The sequence below is a fragment of the Phaeoacremonium minimum genome (assembly GCF_000392275.1).
Source record: "Phaeoacremonium minimum UCRPA7 unplaced genomic scaffold PA7_03_scaffold_47, whole genome shotgun sequence".
In the NCBI taxonomy this organism is placed as follows: domain Eukaryota; kingdom Fungi; phylum Ascomycota; class Sordariomycetes; order Togniniales; family Togniniaceae; genus Phaeoacremonium; species Phaeoacremonium minimum.
Window position 1 is genome coordinate 354957 of NW_006920954.1, and position 16681 is coordinate 371637.

General features: G+C 52.7%; 5 protein-coding genes across 5 annotated transcripts; 4 read left to right on the forward strand and 1 right to left on the reverse strand.

Annotated features, from left to right (window-relative positions):
• Positions 1 to 3798: 3798 nt before the first annotated feature.
• UCRPA7_1006 (hypothetical protein) lies at positions 3799 to 4482 on the forward strand (the record flags this gene model as incomplete). Its single annotated transcript, XM_007913595.1, has 1 exon — positions 3799 to 4482. One exon carries the CDS (start codon positions 3799 to 3801, stop codon positions 4480 to 4482), a length of 684 nt encoding a protein of 227 aa, XP_007911786.1.
• Positions 4483 to 5021: 539 nt separating this feature from the next.
• UCRPA7_1007 (putative vacuolar transporter chaperone 1 protein) lies at positions 5022 to 5463 on the reverse strand (the record flags this gene model as incomplete). Its single annotated transcript, XM_007913596.1, has 2 exons — positions 5022 to 5377; positions 5430 to 5463. The coding sequence occupies 2 exons, from the start codon at positions 5461 to 5463 to the stop codon at positions 5022 to 5024; spliced, it is 390 nt and encodes a 129-aa protein (XP_007911787.1).
• A 776-nt stretch (positions 5464 to 6239) lies between these two features.
• Positions 6240 to 6936, forward strand: UCRPA7_1008 (putative dynein light chain protein; the record flags this gene model as incomplete). The annotated part of the gene is made up of 4 exons (XM_007913597.1): positions 6240 to 6260; positions 6313 to 6351; positions 6463 to 6537; positions 6598 to 6936. The coding sequence occupies 4 exons, from the start codon at positions 6240 to 6242 to the stop codon at positions 6934 to 6936; spliced, it is 474 nt and encodes a 157-aa protein (XP_007911788.1).
• A 993-nt stretch (positions 6937 to 7929) lies between these two features.
• On the forward strand, positions 7930 to 8892 carry UCRPA7_1009 (putative alpha beta protein; the record flags this gene model as incomplete). Its single annotated transcript, XM_007913598.1, has 1 exon — positions 7930 to 8892. One exon carries the CDS (start codon positions 7930 to 7932, stop codon positions 8890 to 8892), a length of 963 nt encoding a protein of 320 aa, XP_007911789.1.
• Positions 8893 to 13320: 4428 nt separating this feature from the next.
• UCRPA7_1011 (putative choline-phosphate cytidylyltransferase protein) lies at positions 13321 to 14883 on the forward strand (the record flags this gene model as incomplete). Its single annotated transcript, XM_007913599.1, has 4 exons — positions 13321 to 13871; positions 13949 to 14299; positions 14353 to 14719; positions 14779 to 14883. The coding sequence occupies 4 exons, from the start codon at positions 13321 to 13323 to the stop codon at positions 14881 to 14883; spliced, it is 1374 nt and encodes a 457-aa protein (XP_007911790.1).
• Positions 14884 to 16681: the final 1798 nt, after the last annotated feature.

The following is a 16681-nucleotide window of genomic DNA, read 5'->3' on the forward strand; positions in this document are numbered from 1 at the left end:
TCGTCAGTTTTGAGGGTGGTTTGAGGATGTTGGGTTGATGGAAATGCGCGAGTTTGGGGGAAGTGAGCGAGAAGCTTTAGGCTGGGCGGGCTGGATGGCGGCGACGGAGGGAGTAGGGAGTAGGGGGGCCGTGCTGGTGTGGGAAACGGATCGGGGGGGTGGGTGTTGGTGGTGAATGAGTGAGTGAATGAATGAGTGACTGGCGAAAAGGGGGGTGCGGATGGAAATTGGCACAGCGAATCAAAGCAAAAAGGCGAAAATGGAAATGGGAAAATGCAAGGGGACGGGGGAGCGCGCTGGTGAAGGAGGCGCTGGCTGGCGGCGTGGTTGCCCAGCATAGAAGACGGGCAAAGAAAGCATGTACAGTCGGCATGTGCTCTATGCAGAGTACCTAGGTACCACTTGTGTGGCTAAGAGGTACCTACGTCTGGTACGGTACTCTGCTCGTCGCACTGCGATGCTTCTTCCGTGCAGGTGCTGTGCGGTAAAGGGGGTGGTGAATATGGTGCAGGTAGGTGGTGGTGTGTGGGAAAGAAGGCTGCTGATTGTCTTGCCTGTTGGTGGCAGGCGACAGACAGACGGCGTGGGAGGGAGGCGGAAGGTGACTGTTTGATTTGATGTGTTTTGACCCTTTGTCTTACCTCTTTGGCCGCCGCCAGTAAGCAACTTCAGCCGGGGAAGTCATACTATGCAGTAAGGGAGGGAGATGACAGAGAGTGCGGGATGGAGTCTCCAGTGCCAGTGTGAGTGTAATGGAGCGCAGGGCAGAGCAGGGCAGAGCAGTGCGGCCGCCAGGCCTGTGGGAGCCTGGGAGGGAGTGTGTCTCGTGTGTGGGTGGCAGTGAGTGATGGGGAATGCATACCGTCAGCGTCCTTTGTTTACCGTCTCGGCGGGTGTCTCAGGCTAAGCAGGCTGGCTAGTCGGTCGATCGCGCAGCTTCAAACAGTACCGGTATTGTGATTCAGTCAGGTCGACGAGGAGAGCCACGGTGACGATGACGATGACAACGAAGAGCTGCGGCAAGGAAGGAAGGAATTAAAAACGAGTTTACCTCTCAGTACAGCTTTCTGGCGGGAAAGACAAGAAATGGCTGAGGAAGAGGGAGCAGAGCAGGGAAAGGATAGGCAATGTTGGATGTGTAGGTAGGTGAGCGAGTGAGGGTCAATCAATCAGTCAATGAATGAATGGATGGATGGGAGATGGAGCTGGGGCAGGGTGCAATGCTGCGGCGTGCATCAAGTCCCAGCGGCGCCAGTCCCAGCCAGCCCCGGAGTCCAGTGAGAGAGTTTAGAGTGGATGCGTCGTGAGGACTAAGGCATGGACCAAGGGACTAAGCAGGCAGGGGGTCGCTATGCCATGCGTAGGACGGGTGTGTAAGACCTGCGCTCGCTGGCTGGGCCAAGAGGGTGCCATACTCTACCTAGATTCTTAGTGTAGGCTCACCAACATAAAGGTAAGGAGTGTCCTTATCATTCATGTGGCCACTCGGAAACAGGCACGAGTGCCACTACTGCTATCAGGCGCTGACTGAGGGTGAGCCAGACGGACCGGATCGAAAGTATGTTTCCAAGGTCGTCTAGTCTATTATCTATCTATCTACTTACATGTACCTAGGCATTACTATCCATGGTCACTGATACTGTATGATGCCGATGGGCTACGATGTCGTGGATCGAGCTCTCGGTTGCGACAGAATGCCTACCAGCTCCGTCTTGAATTACAGCACTAGGTACTCAGGTATACCACTACTGCTGGGTTGTGTTTGCGCGTCGCCACTGGGCATTCAACCTAGAATCCAATAGTCGTGGTGATGGGGATCGTGAGGGACAGTGGAGGCGGCGTGGAACCTCGTCTGTCTCGGGATCGATGGGATGTTTTTCAACAGGCGATTCTGTATCTACGTACTTCGCGCTACCTACCTTAGCTATCATTCATGGCTCACATGTGCCGAGTTAACAAGGCTTCGTCCGTATCAGTAACTCTGTCGAGCCTGTCTTCTCTTCGTTGGTGAAGCCATCCCTCCCCCAGTACACAGTACACAGTAGTTGCCGGCCTCGTTTCTTGCTCTTCACTCCTTCCATGTGCTTCTTCACTGATCCGGGTCTGGGTCTGGGTTTGATGATACTTGGAGGTGGGTGTGTGGGTAGCATCGACACCGGGTGATACGCCGAGAGCAGGGCAGCTCGACTCTTAGCTCAGGAATGGTTTCAGGCATTTGCCATGCTATTTGGCGCTACGGCAGTACCGCGATACGAAGAGCTAATTTGCATGCAAGATGACACATTTGCTGTCTTCTCCACACGATTCCCACAATGGAATTACTGGCGCTAGGTATCTCGCTAACAATTAAACACGTCCCCACCCCCCTGTCCTTAGCTCGCTCCAGCTTGCAAGTTGCAAAAGGTTGCAGGTCGCGACATGCAGCCCGCCCCGGGATCCTTGACCATCTGGTTTGAGGAAACAGATCGGGTCCGTGCATCAGAACACTGTGGTGTACTTCACTGCCAGTCGTCTGGTCACTTTCAGGCAAACCTGCACAAACTTCTCCTCAGCACGTCCAGTTCCAGCGCCCCGTGTCCAGGAAGGTTAGACGGCTTGCTTGAGAGTTTGAAACGCACGGTTCTGACCCGCTTGCCTCGCAGAGCGGTCCCTCAATCAGCAAGTGGGAAGGTTGCCAGATGGGGTATGAGGAGCATCTCTCCGGCCGATCGCTTGCAATTCTGACCCGACATGCTCGCCCGCGGGCATCTTACGCTGCACGCGCCCATCATGCACTGCGTATGTGTCTTGTTAATATGCGTTTCTTTCTTATCTTAGCTAGCTGTCCGTATGGTGAATACGCAGTGCCTGCCTACCCATAAGCCGTGATGCGGCAGATTCTATTCCAGGCTGAGGATGTGGCTTGCAGCTCGGTTGGCGAATCACAGTGGAGGCCCACCAGGAACCAGGAGTGCACGGGCCATCAATCTATTCTAGAACTAACGAATTATAGGGTGGAACAATGTATATCGAATGCCTCAACTTGCAACTGCTCCTTAGGTCTGTGGCTTGTAAAGTTTACTTCTTCGTCTGGGTAGATGGTGGTCCCACACAGGTGAGAGTCCTGAATGGTACAAATCGAAAGACTCACTTGCAGCCTTGAAGATTTCGTCTATTTTTTTAACTTACCGATTTGAATAAAAGTAGTAACCAGCTGCCTTGTCAGGGAGATTGTAATAGCCCGGGCGAGCTAACATGTATTACCCTAGAGGAGGCGTAGTGGTCAAGCTCAGGCGAATTAGATACGTTGCCTCAAGATGGACCTGCTGTACCTAGGTAGCTATCCAAGTGTTAATTCGCAGCCTCGTCGGTTGCTTAGATTTGGAGCTTCTGCGCTATGAGGTTCCAACTTCTCATGATCGTACCTCCCGCAGGTGACTAAGGAAAACACGGAAAGACACACAACCCGTTCGAATGCAAATGTGTTATACCCCCCAAATATTGAAAGACATGTAGATAGTATTATCTGCTATTTTTGAGACATCTTTTCAAAGCGATGTAGGCAAAGAGATGGCATTCATCGAAGTGTCTTCCAAGGTTTTCAAGTCGAAGCAGGCTTATCGATAACAACGCGGCCCCACACTAAGCATCAAAGCTTCTTACAATGGAAAGGATCTCGACGTACCTGCCGTGAACTACACCAACAAAGAATCTACCCTCTTCCTAAACTACAAATTACCACATCGGTTCAACTCATCTTCCCTATTGCCCAGATAAGTTATGGCTCAGGTGGACAACCGAGCCGTGAATTTGCTCAAAATGAAGAGAAAACACTCTACCACTGGCGACGCAGTCATCCCCGCGTCTGGGACACCAGGAGCAACAGTACAGCCGAAGCGAGTACGCACCGGGCCAGCTCCGCCTCACGTACCGAACACTCTCCCCATGCAGCCGCACGAGGACGTCCTCGCCGAGCTCAAGCCCAAGTACGACGTCAAGACCTTGTCGGTCATCTCCTCGACTCCGATTGCGAAGCGCGTCGAGCAGGTACTCGCACACCTCGGACGCTTCCACCCTTCCGACATGAGTGTGCTGCCCGGCGTTGTCCTGGTACACGCACGGGCAGACCAGGCCGGCAAGATGACCAGCGTGGTGGAGCTAGTCAAGAGGCGGGTGCATGAGGCAGAACAGAAGTGGTTTCAGTACAACCGACTATATGAAGTGTCCGTAGAGCCGCGGCGGGCGGCTGAGCGATCGATCATCGAAGACACGGTGCTGGGCGACCATGGCGGTGGATCCGAGGAAGAGGACGATTTTGAGGTCATGCAGACGCCGTTTGAGAGAGCCGTGCACAAAGAGCCCGAGGTTACGATGAAGCCGTACATGAGCATCATGCTGTCGAGGGTTCCGATATTAGAACTACAAGCGAAGGACTACATAACAAGACAGTCCAATTCAGATCAGATCGAGTATCTACGAAAGAAACGTCTCGGAATAATCTAATTTGGTGAAGAATCAGGCACGGCGTTAGAGAGAACTTGTCTTTCGGACGGGATGTTCACCGTTCATCCGGATAAAATTTCAGCGAAGGATCGTACGGATATGGCAGGACATTGATCGTTGAGGGACATCTCCGAAAATGCGGAGGCAATGGTTTCGACATTTGCAAATTTCATGATACCCTCATAGCATTTTTATACAGCATTTACACACAGAAGTCTATGTCTATTCATATTGATTCAAGATACACTACAAACACTCAACAAGCTTTGTAATTCCAAATGCTCCAGTGATGCCCTGTTATTCCATACAAGCGTCCCCGTTGCAAATATATGACCAGACTATATGCAATGCCCCAGATTGAACCCCTTCCCAACTTGAAGATGCCATTACTGCTAATCCCTAAAAGCTTCTCCGATCTAATGTGTGCCATTGTACAGTTTGTAAGTCATTGACTGCAGGGAATTGGCAACCGTGAGTATTTGTACGGTTTGCTATGCGTTGGTGCAGCTGTTGCCCAAGTCCAACTTGAAACCCCATGTCTAAGGATTCGACTTCCTTGAAGAGTCCACGATGCGTAGCACAAAGTTGACCACCACGGCGCACAGCAGGGCCAGGGCCAGGAATGTGGGACCGAAACGGTCATCGAAGCCAGACTGGCCCCTTATCCGTATCGACTTCGCACGCCAGTGATACGTTATTAGGGCGTACATCATGGTCGCCATTGCCACACCGGTGAAGAGGAACGAGGAGATGAAGGCTGGCCGGTCGCCAAAGTTGAGCATGCCAATGGCGAGGGCACCGAGGATGACGGTGAAGTTGAGCCATGACAGGAATGTGCGCTCGTTGGCGAAGAAGACCTTGGGCTCGACTCGGGTCGGCAGAGCAATTCGCTTGCCTGGAATCAATGTGTTAGCAGCACTCGAGGTCTCCCAATAAGCAGTCCTCACCTGGCGCTGTCTGGAGCAACGGTTGGCTAGACATGGTGATGGCGATTCTCTTTGATCTCGCGGATGCGGGGTAAGAATTTGCAAGGCCTAGGTCCGCCACAAACGCTGCACTATCGTATCGAGCGTGATGCTGTTTTGGTGGTGTTGTTCTTTGTCGAGAGGTCGAAAAGGGCACAGGCGAGCTCGATGACGTTTAAGCTTTGAGATCGAGAACCATGGATAAGGTCAAGACCTGATCCAACAGCCTGGTAAGTGCGGGATGCTGCGATTATATTTCCATCATACCTTTCGCCTAAGGGACCATGGGATGCGATGGGTTTTAAAGCTTCGAGGTTGAATTGATCAATCACAGCAGGCTTTGCTTCACCATGCAGCTTGGATGTCGCCTGTACATCTCGGTGACGCCCCACGTGTCTGGGACTAAGCTCATCATTGGCGGAGGAGGCCGCCGACCAACGCAGCCCAAACCTGGTAGCTGCGTACTCAGGTACATGCAGATGCGTCCGCACGTGATCTGCAGCATCCTGGACCCCGCCAAGGGCCTGGCCTGGGTCACTCGGGCAGCGGAGCAGGCCTAAACAGCAACCGAGGCGGCTTTCCAAACAAAACACCACCACAAAGACATCACCATAAGATCGCAACTAATATTGCAGCACCGTGCCGTCTCAGCCTCATTGCATATCCACACCGCATCTTACGCCTCAAGCTTCAGGCTCGTCACTTTGGATTGTGAATTGCTCCTGTTCAGAGATTCCAGTCTCGCAACCAGGTCAACCCAGATCTCCCTAACCACTTACGAAAGCGCCCAAAATGGCCTCCCCAGTCACTCCTGTATGTTTCTTCCCAGATCCGACAGCTTCCACACTAGCTAAAACAACCGCAGCCCGTTCCCTTCAACCGCTTGAAGCAGATCGCCAACGATGTACGTATGCGGACAAACAAATTCCTTGTTGTTACCGAAGTGGCGATATTTCCTATAGCCATCTTTCTTTCTTGAGCTTCGAATCCACAAATACTAACCAGTCCCGAGTAGGCGTGTGCAAGCGCTATTGGCAGTGCTGAATTCTACGACCATGGGAAGACTGAGCAATGGAACCAAAGCATCATTGTATGCGACACCTATATTAATCTCTTGCTGGAACCTCTATACTGACCATGCCATTTTTAGAACTCGATGCTTAAAGCTGTGATCTCCGAGTCTACCCCCTCCGGCGCATCTGCCCCCTCCTTCAAGTTCGCCATCAACAGCACGATCGTTCAGCATCTTGTCCCCACATCACAGCTGAACAAGAGCAAGGGTACCAGCACATCCGAGGAGCCGAGCGTGACCGCCAGCTCAGACGCGACAGCGACAGACGGCAAGCCGCACGTCGGCCGACGGGGCATGCACAGCGCAACCGGCGCGTACTGGAATGAGAAGACCGACGGCATGTGGAGCTACAAGTACGACGGGGGAGAGAGCAAGGGCATGGACGTTGTCATCATGCTCATCTGGATCTCCTTGTAGATATGTACTGATTCGGGGAGTTTGCACGCTGGTCTAGCATTGCAGGATGCCGTTGAAAATTTTCGTGTAGGCTATCATTGTAGGATTCGGCATACATCTGGTTAAAATTGGCGTTTAATGACGAATGCAATTTACATGTACGTTGGGTCAATCAATGAAATTGTAATGCCTATGCTGTGACTGGACTCACGAAGCTCGTCAAGTCTTTTCTGGAGCAATATGTGCCTTTGTGTGTCATGTCAGAGCTGTTAAGAAAATGTCTTCTACCAGTCTCACAATTTGAAGCTCTGTTTAGCTTCGCAAGCAATTCAAATACTGCTTTGTCACGAGTCACTTGGAAATTCCGCCATGATAACCTTACACCAATTTCGCCCGCCCACCGTGGTCATCTCAACCTATGGCAGGACATTATCGCTGAAGCGTACTGAAAATTTTGGCAATCATTTGCTACTATAGAATTGGACAGAGCGCGATGTCGTTCATAAATGAGGGAACTCAACTATGATGAGACATTGCGCGCCCGCTTCAGCCTCTCGACGCCAATTATGGAGCCGATTATCCTGTGGCTGAAGCTGGGCATAGCAGCACTTCAGCTTTCAAGAAGACCACATAATCCAGCCTTGTGCCAACAAAGCTTTCCAAAGTTTCTATGCTTATTCCAAGTTTACCAGAGAGTTGTATGGTAGATACTGGTCGTGTGATAGGTATGACCGTGGGACTGTGACGTATCGATGACAAGTATGAAAGCGATTAGCAAATGGGGAAGGTGTCCCTCAACCACCTCTACCACTGCCTTCCTTATAGTTAGGTACGCAAGCCTTATGAGAATTCTTGTTTTGGAAATAGGTTGTAGCACCGTTAGCTTTTGCGCTTTCTGTATCTATTATTGCTATGTAATTCGGAGTTTGTTCAATTCTGCTTTTTTATGGCTACTACTGCTAGAGCTTGCTAGCAACACCTGGTGAATGTATCACTGAAATGGACCAGAACAATATGGTTCCTACGGAGGCGCATACACTTGACTGGAATTCAGACGAGGGCTCAGGGTTCGTGTCCATCCACGGCCGGGACATCTTTGTCAGCGTCCGAGGTCCGCCGCGCCGTCCTGGTCAACCCGTAGTCATCTGCGAGGCAGGCCGCGGGTGCACGAGCTACATCTGGTCGGCCGTGCAGTTACAAGCGGGCAAGTTTGTACGCATCTTCGCATACGACCGTGCTGGGATGGGTCGGAGCCAGCCCGGACCAAGTCCACGAAAGGCCGCAGTCGCTGCGCAAGATCTGTCGGATTTGCTCGATTCTGCAAACATCTCGGGGCCGTACGTGTTGGTTTGTCACTCGTATGGCGGTATCCTAGCCCGCGAATTCCTCCATATCCGGAACGATGATGTTGCTGGCATCATCTTTGTCGACACCATCACTGAACGTTATTCGTCTGATGAACCTCTACCCATGGCTGAGTTTGGTGCTGTCCTGGGCAATCTTGACTTTTGGGAAATATCTGGCCTTGCCAAGCGACAATCGCTGAGTCCGGTTGACTGGGAACTGAGTTTGAAGATGTGGCCGCGCGACAGGGAAACCTTCGCGGCGGAAGCAGGTGCAGTTACAATAAGTGAGCAGGAGCTCGCGGGAAAGAATCAGTTCGACGGACAAGTTATGGGTAACCGGCCATTGGTCGTCATCAAGGGGAATGCTACACAGGAATTTTTGGCCGTGCTTAATGCAGGAGAAGCTGCTGGCAATGGCACCGCGAGCCAGAGAGCGATTCTTCGCGAATACACCAAGACAAGCGAGGCAACAAGAGAAAGGCACCAGAGGGAACAGCTAAAGCTCTCTACTAACAGCCGTTATGTTGTTGCCCAACACGGGTACCACTCGGTACAAGTGTCTGAGCCAGAGTTGGTTGTTGCAGAGATAGAGACTATGCTGAGACGTCTTGAGTCTATCGGCACAGCTTGACTGGGAAAGCCGTTCCTGAAGCAAGTATCTCAATGTCTTCACAGGACCCTGATTTACCTGATCTCCGAGCGCAGACCGACTTGTCTCCGCTATGAAGACGGGCCAGAGAGTCGGACGGCGGCTCCCGGCGAGGAGCATGCTCTGGGCTATGACGGAAGATCTCATGGTAGTGGATCTCTTATGTGGGGATGCACCCCTGTCCTGTGCGCCTGGTCGAAAGACTCGCCTAGGCCGAGAGGTAGACAAAGGTCAAGCGCCCACTAGATCTTGCCACCACCTGCGTAACTGTTACAAGGGTCGCGTGCTATCGTTGTCAGGAACAGAAAGTACTTGGACTGGCCTGTTGATGTCACATACAGTCGGACTTGAAGTTTCACTCCTCCAGGCAGGTGCTTTAATGGTTGCATTCCGATTGTTACCGCTGCTCGAAGGCATTGAGAACCAGTACATCATGCAATGTTATCAGTTATCGACTTCATCATATCAGGTCCCAAGCAACGGGAATGTGCGGATCCCCCTGCTCTCATGCAGCCTTCCCGCCTACTGGCTACATCACCGTTATGACGACAGTCCAGAGGCAGGCAGTGACGAGATGACCAATAGCCGCACATGGCCAGTACATACATCGCACATTGATGACACAAATACAACCGCCCTGACCGAGATGTCGTGCTACCGTTCGAGGACTCAATAGCCATTCACGTAGTGCCTTGATGGATTGCCTTGCCGGTTGAGACCGCCTGCAGGCCCGACTTACAAGATGCCAGGGCCGTATATGGTCTGCGGCTATCTCGCGAGCAAAGAAAGCCGACAGGCCGTCCTCTACTCTCTATGTTCTAATTTGAAAATCTTAATTCCTTGACAAACTCGGCCCAAATAGCGAAGGTTTTTACAGGTGTACCGTCTCCAGCTATTGTGCCCATATTGTAGATCTGTCGTTGATGTCTATTCGAGATATCAAATCAGACGAGGCGGACAGAAGAAAACCGGAGCAGCTGTGGGAAGAGATCAGCAAGTTGGCAGCGTAGTGGGTGATCGGGCTCCGCCCAGTTGGCATTTTCGCGGCTATCGGGTACAGTGGTAGTGCTGATTCAGGCGTGGTCCGGGTGGCCGGAAGGCCCTGAAGCCATCAAAAGACAGCACTGCATTGGCTTGGCCCTGACGCAACGGCAGCAGCACGCAAACCGTCGGCTTGTCCAGGGACTGAGAGGTGCTGAGGTGGACTGGGGCTGGGGGTTGACTCGCGTGCAACGCCAAGTCTCCTCTGGCAAGCGCACGATGCGCCAATCGAGTTTTTAGGGTGTCTCTTCATTCTCTTGCTTTCTCTCCCCTCCTCTCTTTCTTGTCTCAGCGATCGGATTCGTTCCTCCATAGAGCAACGAGCCCAAGCCTGCCCAGCCGTCCTGCACGTAGCCAGCCAAACGAGTGCCTTTGCAGAGACCGGTCCAGTCCAGTCCAGTCCAGATATTGTCGATCGCTGCCTTACCCGGCTCTACCCCTTCCCATCCCGTCTTATCATCCTGCAGCGATTTCTGCCCACGGGGATCATACCACTGACACCACCAAGCCGGCCCATCGCTCTGTTGTCGTCACAGCCTCTGGCATCTCGTGTCGTTTCACACACTGCCAGCCCCGGCCGCCACCCTCCACCATTACATACCACTTGACTCTCGTCTGCCTCTAGCCCACTACCTATACATACTAGTCCATCCAGATCCCATCCTATTTAGCCATTCCATCCATTCTCAGACCTCGACCCCGCCAATCTTGTCCGTCTGTTATATACGGCCCTTCCTCCTTCTCATGAGCTTGCTAGTGAGGAGACTAAAGACATCTTCGACATATCAACCCGATCTCGGTACCTGAATAATCTACTAGACAGAATCAGCTTCGTAACAACTACCTCCTCAACCGTCGTAACCCCTGCTCAGCTCAAGATCATATATCCTATAACAGCCCAGCGTCAGCTCCATACTAGACCGTGGCCATCCAGAGACAACACATAAGACCAATTTCGAGTATCTTTGGACGAGCTAGTAACGATCATAGGTCACGACGTGAATATGATCGAGGCCTTGTCCATCTCACAAGGCCCTGCGCCAACTGATGTCGGCCTGACGAAGACGTTTACTCCATCATCGAGACAGGATGGGCCCTTCAGCCGTGAGGAACACATGCGAATGGTCGCCGAACTTAGCATGAGGAGAGCCAAGACTCCTCGACGAGCCCAGTCCACCCATGAACACATCTCATCAGGACCTCAGCCGATGTCAGTGTATCAGTCGAGGTCTCAGTTTCAAGGCTCTCCCTTGCCAACCATCAACTCCCCCACGCTTGAGAAAGAGCAATTTGACTTTGCCGCCGCTCCACCTGAGGTCGAGGCTCCGGCTCCAGAGCAAAAGCAGTCGGCCGTTCGTCGACCCAAGCTGCCACCGCCGCGTCGATCCTACTCAGTGATGGAGTATGAGCCAGTGCCTCCTGAGCAAAGACCAGGCAATCTCACGCTTCGGGAGCTTCCCGGCGAGATTCACTATGCCATCTTCGATTGGCTAGACCCTATCGATTCCACCTGCCTTGGCCTGACGAATAAGCACTTCTATGACATCCACCGCCGCATGCATGGGTCTGTACCGCTTTCCGTGCGACGTAATGGTCCGAACGAGCTGGAATGGGCTTGGCACTTGGCTGGCACCATGCTCAGTCCCCCTGCGACACCTGTTGCACCAACACCGAATCCCAACGACAAGCAAGCGCTGGCTGCCCTTCGTGTTCGTGGAAAGGGGCTTTGCAGGAAGTGCGGCATCTCTCGGTGCGAGCTGCAGAAGCATCTTAGGGACTGGGTACCCGAGGACTACGAATATTGCTCAGTTAGAGACAAATTCGTGCCCTGCCCGTCCCAGGAGGCCAAGCCGTATTGCTACATGAGCAACCCGAATAACTCGCATCGGTGCGGCCGGCACCGAGTCAAGAAAGCAAAGGAGGTTGCTCAGTGAGCCATGGATTAAGGAAACGTCGGTTGAACGCCATGACTCGACCGAAACCGAAAGCCTCTCATGGCTGCTTTTCGCAAGCAGCCATGAGCCAGGGCAGTAATGCCATGATTATGATCATGCCTCTTGGAATTGAAACAGCACTTATGATATCCGTGGGATCTAGAAAATGACCACGACCTTGACATTTCGGCGCTAATGATGGGAAAAGGGAGAACTCTCAATTGACTACAGGCCCATCATACTAGCTATATAACATAGACGATATGCGAGTCTGAATTGAAACCTGGTTACTATTAAAGCTTGATATGGCTGGCTTGGACCATTTCTATGCCCTCCCAGTGCTAGAATTATACTGTCATTGTTCTCAACCGTGTTTCTGGATAATGAGGGGGTTCAGTGATAGTCAGACAGTTTTGTACTTGTCTAGTCTCGCTATGAACGAAAATCGTGGTACAGCCTTGGGGATTAGATTTCATCTTGCAGCAGTCGCAGCACGCAGCGAACTCGCTCGATCCATGATGACGACTTTGAAGTGCGGAGAGGACGATGCCGCCACACTTCATATGTGGGGCGAGTGACAAGCCACACTCGGCGTGCTGAGCTTTCTGGGAAATGACGCCAACACCTAAGCTTACCTACCTTAAGTCACTTCCATGGTTTCATTACAGTGTGTGACAGGAGCACCATCTCCCTCGCTTGCCTCCCTACGAGTAGCAAGGATTAGAAAAAAAGTTGCCCAGCAAAGCAACCCCAAACCTGTCAAATTGTGCAATGATCTGGCCCATTGTTTAATATTATCGATCGCGAGAATGTGAGCCGAGAGACCCCTTTCTTTCCAATTGTTAGGCCGGCTGACTATCAATTACTGACTGAGTGAATGTAAGAATCGTCGCTTTCTTGACGCGCATTATTATTCCCGTGTCTTCGCTCTCCATTATTCGCGAAGCACCATCCATCCTTCCATCCATATCAAGGAGTTGTTGTTCTTAGCTGCGCTCGTCTAACTCGACGCTGCAACCACCACGTTTCGTGACGTCTTTTGCCGGTAGCCGCATGTGAGAAAACGACGACCTCTTACTTGCTTGGAGACTTGACACACATTCTCTCAACGGATTACACGCGTTACGGTCACCATCCCACGCCCCCAGCGAACCACAAGCCCAGCTGCGCAGAGAGGCATTTCTGTGAAATCAAGGCAGGCCTCCCACGACGAAACACTCCGTCACCTACCGTCCATCAGCTAGAGGCCCTGTTCCCTACCTAGCTATTACCTCTTCTACCTGCAGAACTACGTGTGTGCGATCGCAGACAACCACCCCCCTCCTCCCACAAGCAAGCTGTCCACCTCACCACTTGCAGGGCTCGACCCACATATAGATCCAGACAGCAGTTGACCCTCCACCACCTCTCTCGGAATCCCTACTTGTCTGTTACCATGTCCTCGCCGACTACCAGCTCGTCTCACGCGGGCAAGCGCAAGCGCAACAACACGGCCACCTCGGCCTCTGTCCCGGACTCTGACATGATGAACGCCGACGCCCAGCTGCAGGCCGAGTCCCGCGATGCCTCCGGCGAGGAGGGCGACACCACTGCTCCGGAGTCGGTTGGCGGGCCCGTCCACCGCAAGACCGACAGTGCCGGCACCTCGTCCTCACACCCCCCGACAAAGCGCCAGCGCGCCAACTCGGAACGCACCCTGAACAACGGTAACAACGAGGCCAGTCACGGTGTCGCAGATCCCGGCGAGCCCAGCGACACCACCGAGGCGAGCATCGACATCGCCGACCGTGTCGCACGGAAGAGCCGCAGGACCAAGGATGGCTCCGTGGCAGTCCCGGAAGAGACTGAGCAGACTGAGCAGAAGAGTATGGCGCCGCCGCCCATCGGCAAGCTCACACAACCGGTCGGCTACACGACGAACCCGCCCCCTACCGGACGGGCTATAAGAGTTTATGCCGACGGTGTCTTTGATCTGTTCCATCTTGGGTATGTTCTGCCCCAATCCAGAGCTAGGAGCGCAACCATTGGCGGCTCTGTGTATACATGCGCTGACACTCTTGCAGACACATGCGGCAACTCGAGCAAGCAAAGAAGGCATTCCCCGATGTATACCTCATTGTGGGAGTAACTGGCGACGAGGAGACACACAAGCGAAAGGGATTGACCGTGCTGTCTGGGGCAGAGCGTGCCGAGACCGTGAGGCATTGCAAATGGGTGGATGAGGTCATCGAGAACTGCCCTTGGATCGTAACCCCCGAATTTCTCGAGGAGCACAAGATTGACTACGTCGCCCACGACGATATTCCTTACGGCGCAGACGAAGGCGACGACATCTACCGGCCGATCAAGGAAGAAGGCAAATTTCTGGTCACACAGAGGACAGAAGGCGTGAGCACCACCGGTATCATCACGAAGTAAGTCAACTGTCGCCATGCTCACAATATAGACATGCGCTCACACGCAACAGGATCGTCCGTGACTACGAGAAATACATTGCCCGGCAGTTCAAGCGCGGCACATCCCGCCAAGAGCTAAACGTCAGCTGGCTCAAGAAGAACGAGCTCGACCTGAAGCGCCACGTCCAGGACCTTCGCGATAACATCCGCTCGAACTGGAGCACGACCGGCCAGGAGCTCGGCAAGGAGCTGCGCCAGTTCTGGCCCGCCAGCAGGCCGCAGAGCCCGGCGCGGTCGATGCTCCAGATCCCTAACGGCGAGATGCCGTCCAGCCCCATCACCGCTGCCATGGCCGGGCCTCGGTCGCCTGGCGGCGGCAACCTCAATGACTTCATCACGGGGTACTCCATTGGTCTTATTGGTGGTGTCAGGGGATGGGTGCGTATATTCTTTATTTACTGTCTGGTGATTGCGCATCTCATGCTAACGATATCCAGATGACCAAGAGCCGAAGATCAGTCCGTGACAGCCGCCCACCCAGCGACGATGAGTCTGAGAGCGAGGAGCGTGGTCGGACATCTGTTCAGGCCCCTTCTTCATGAGCCCACTCGCACGCAGTCGGCTTTCAAAGTAAACCAGGTTGGGTCTCTTTTCTGAGTCTCCTTTCTGGCTCTCTACGGAGGTTGTGCATGTATACCTAATGGCATTCATTTGAACATCGTAAAAAAAACAGCTGCTAGAATATTGGGCCTCAGGTTGACGGCATGATTCAAAGGAATGGAAGGTGGTTATGAAAATGGGACGAGGGTGGAAAAAGGGCAAACGGATTCCCGTCACATAATACCTTCGTGATAGTGAGCCGTGGCAGTTGAAGAAGGCTGTGTTATACATGACCTCAAGTACAAAAGCGAGAAGAGGATCATAAAAAAAACCCTCCATATAATAAGCGTTTGCCAACAGAGGGCTCGTGAACCTGGCTTGTTTGTGGTTTAGGCTCCTAATTTTTAGAGTCCCTTTGTACTCGAGCTGGACAGACCGCAACTCCCTCGTAAGGGGGTGGACCGTCGGGTAAGACGTCACCTCCACATATGGATCTGCAATCCTTCTGCAACACCACGCGCGAAGTTGCCGAAAGGCTGTTTGGGATGATGACAGGATGCGCCAAGAACAATTGATTGCCTCTTTGGGCATAGGGATGCTAATAAGATTTGCGTACACGCTTTGAAGCGTATAGCTTAAGTAACCAGCCATATGATCAATTACTTTGTCTTGAGGTGCTGTTTCGCGTCTCTACAGTTGTAGTTTGTTTTATGCCTCAAGATTTCCCTATATTCCAGGGAGTGCTGAACAATTAGTAGACCATTGTGTTTTGTGAATATCCTGCCTAACCATGCCTACGCTATTCAGAGAGTTGCTGAGCGTGGTAGAAGAATTGCCCGGATCTATTGAAGACGCCGTCCGATCAAAATATCAGGAGATTGTCCTGGCCAGCGCCAACAAGTTAGACGATGTGAAAAGCCTAGCTGGAGATCAGTCTCATCCTCTCCAAGTGGTCCAGGCAACTGCGGCACTGAAGGCACTGTTTCGGGAGAATGCGGTGATCCCTGAGAGCCCGACATATAATGATGTTAAACAAGAGAATTGGTGAGTCTGTCCCTTAAGGAGAATCACAAAAAGGAACTTTTCTCACGATGTTAGGGCAACAACTTGCTGGCTGCCCGCGGCCTGTATCGTTAAGGTTGATAATGCCGTTGAAGTGGCCCTCGCTTTGAAGATCATCACGTTCACTCAGTCGAGGTTTGCAGTCAGGGGCCGCGGCCACAATGCAAACCCGGGATTCGCAAGTGTCGGGCAATCTGGAGTCCTGATTGATGTCACGGGGCTGAATGAGATCAGCTTATCTCCAACGAAGGACACTGTCTCGGTCGGCGCAGGGGCGATGTGGGGTGCCGTTTACGAGAAACTAGAAGAGCACAGTCTTACAACTGTAGGGGGCCGAGTGAACGAGGTGGGAGTTGGTGGGCTCATCCTTCTGGGAGGCATGTCCCATTTCTCCAATCACTGGGGTCTGGCATGCGACAATGTCAAGAATTTTGAGGTGAATGGTAGAAATCCTTTATTGGTAAAGGATACTCACTCTTTTTAAAGATAGTTCTCGCCAACTCCAAGATCGTGCAGGCGAATGCGGCGGAGTCTCCGGATCTCTTCCGCGCTCTGAAAGGGGGCGGCACGAACTTGGGCATCGCAACCCGATTCGATCTCTATACCCACCCGGAGCACCGCGTTTGGTGCTCACTCAAAGTGTATAACGCTGCTGACTCGGAGCGGGTCATGGCAGCCGGGGTTGAGATCCAGAAGCGAATGGAAGAGGACGATCGAATGGGATTCTTTCTCACTGTC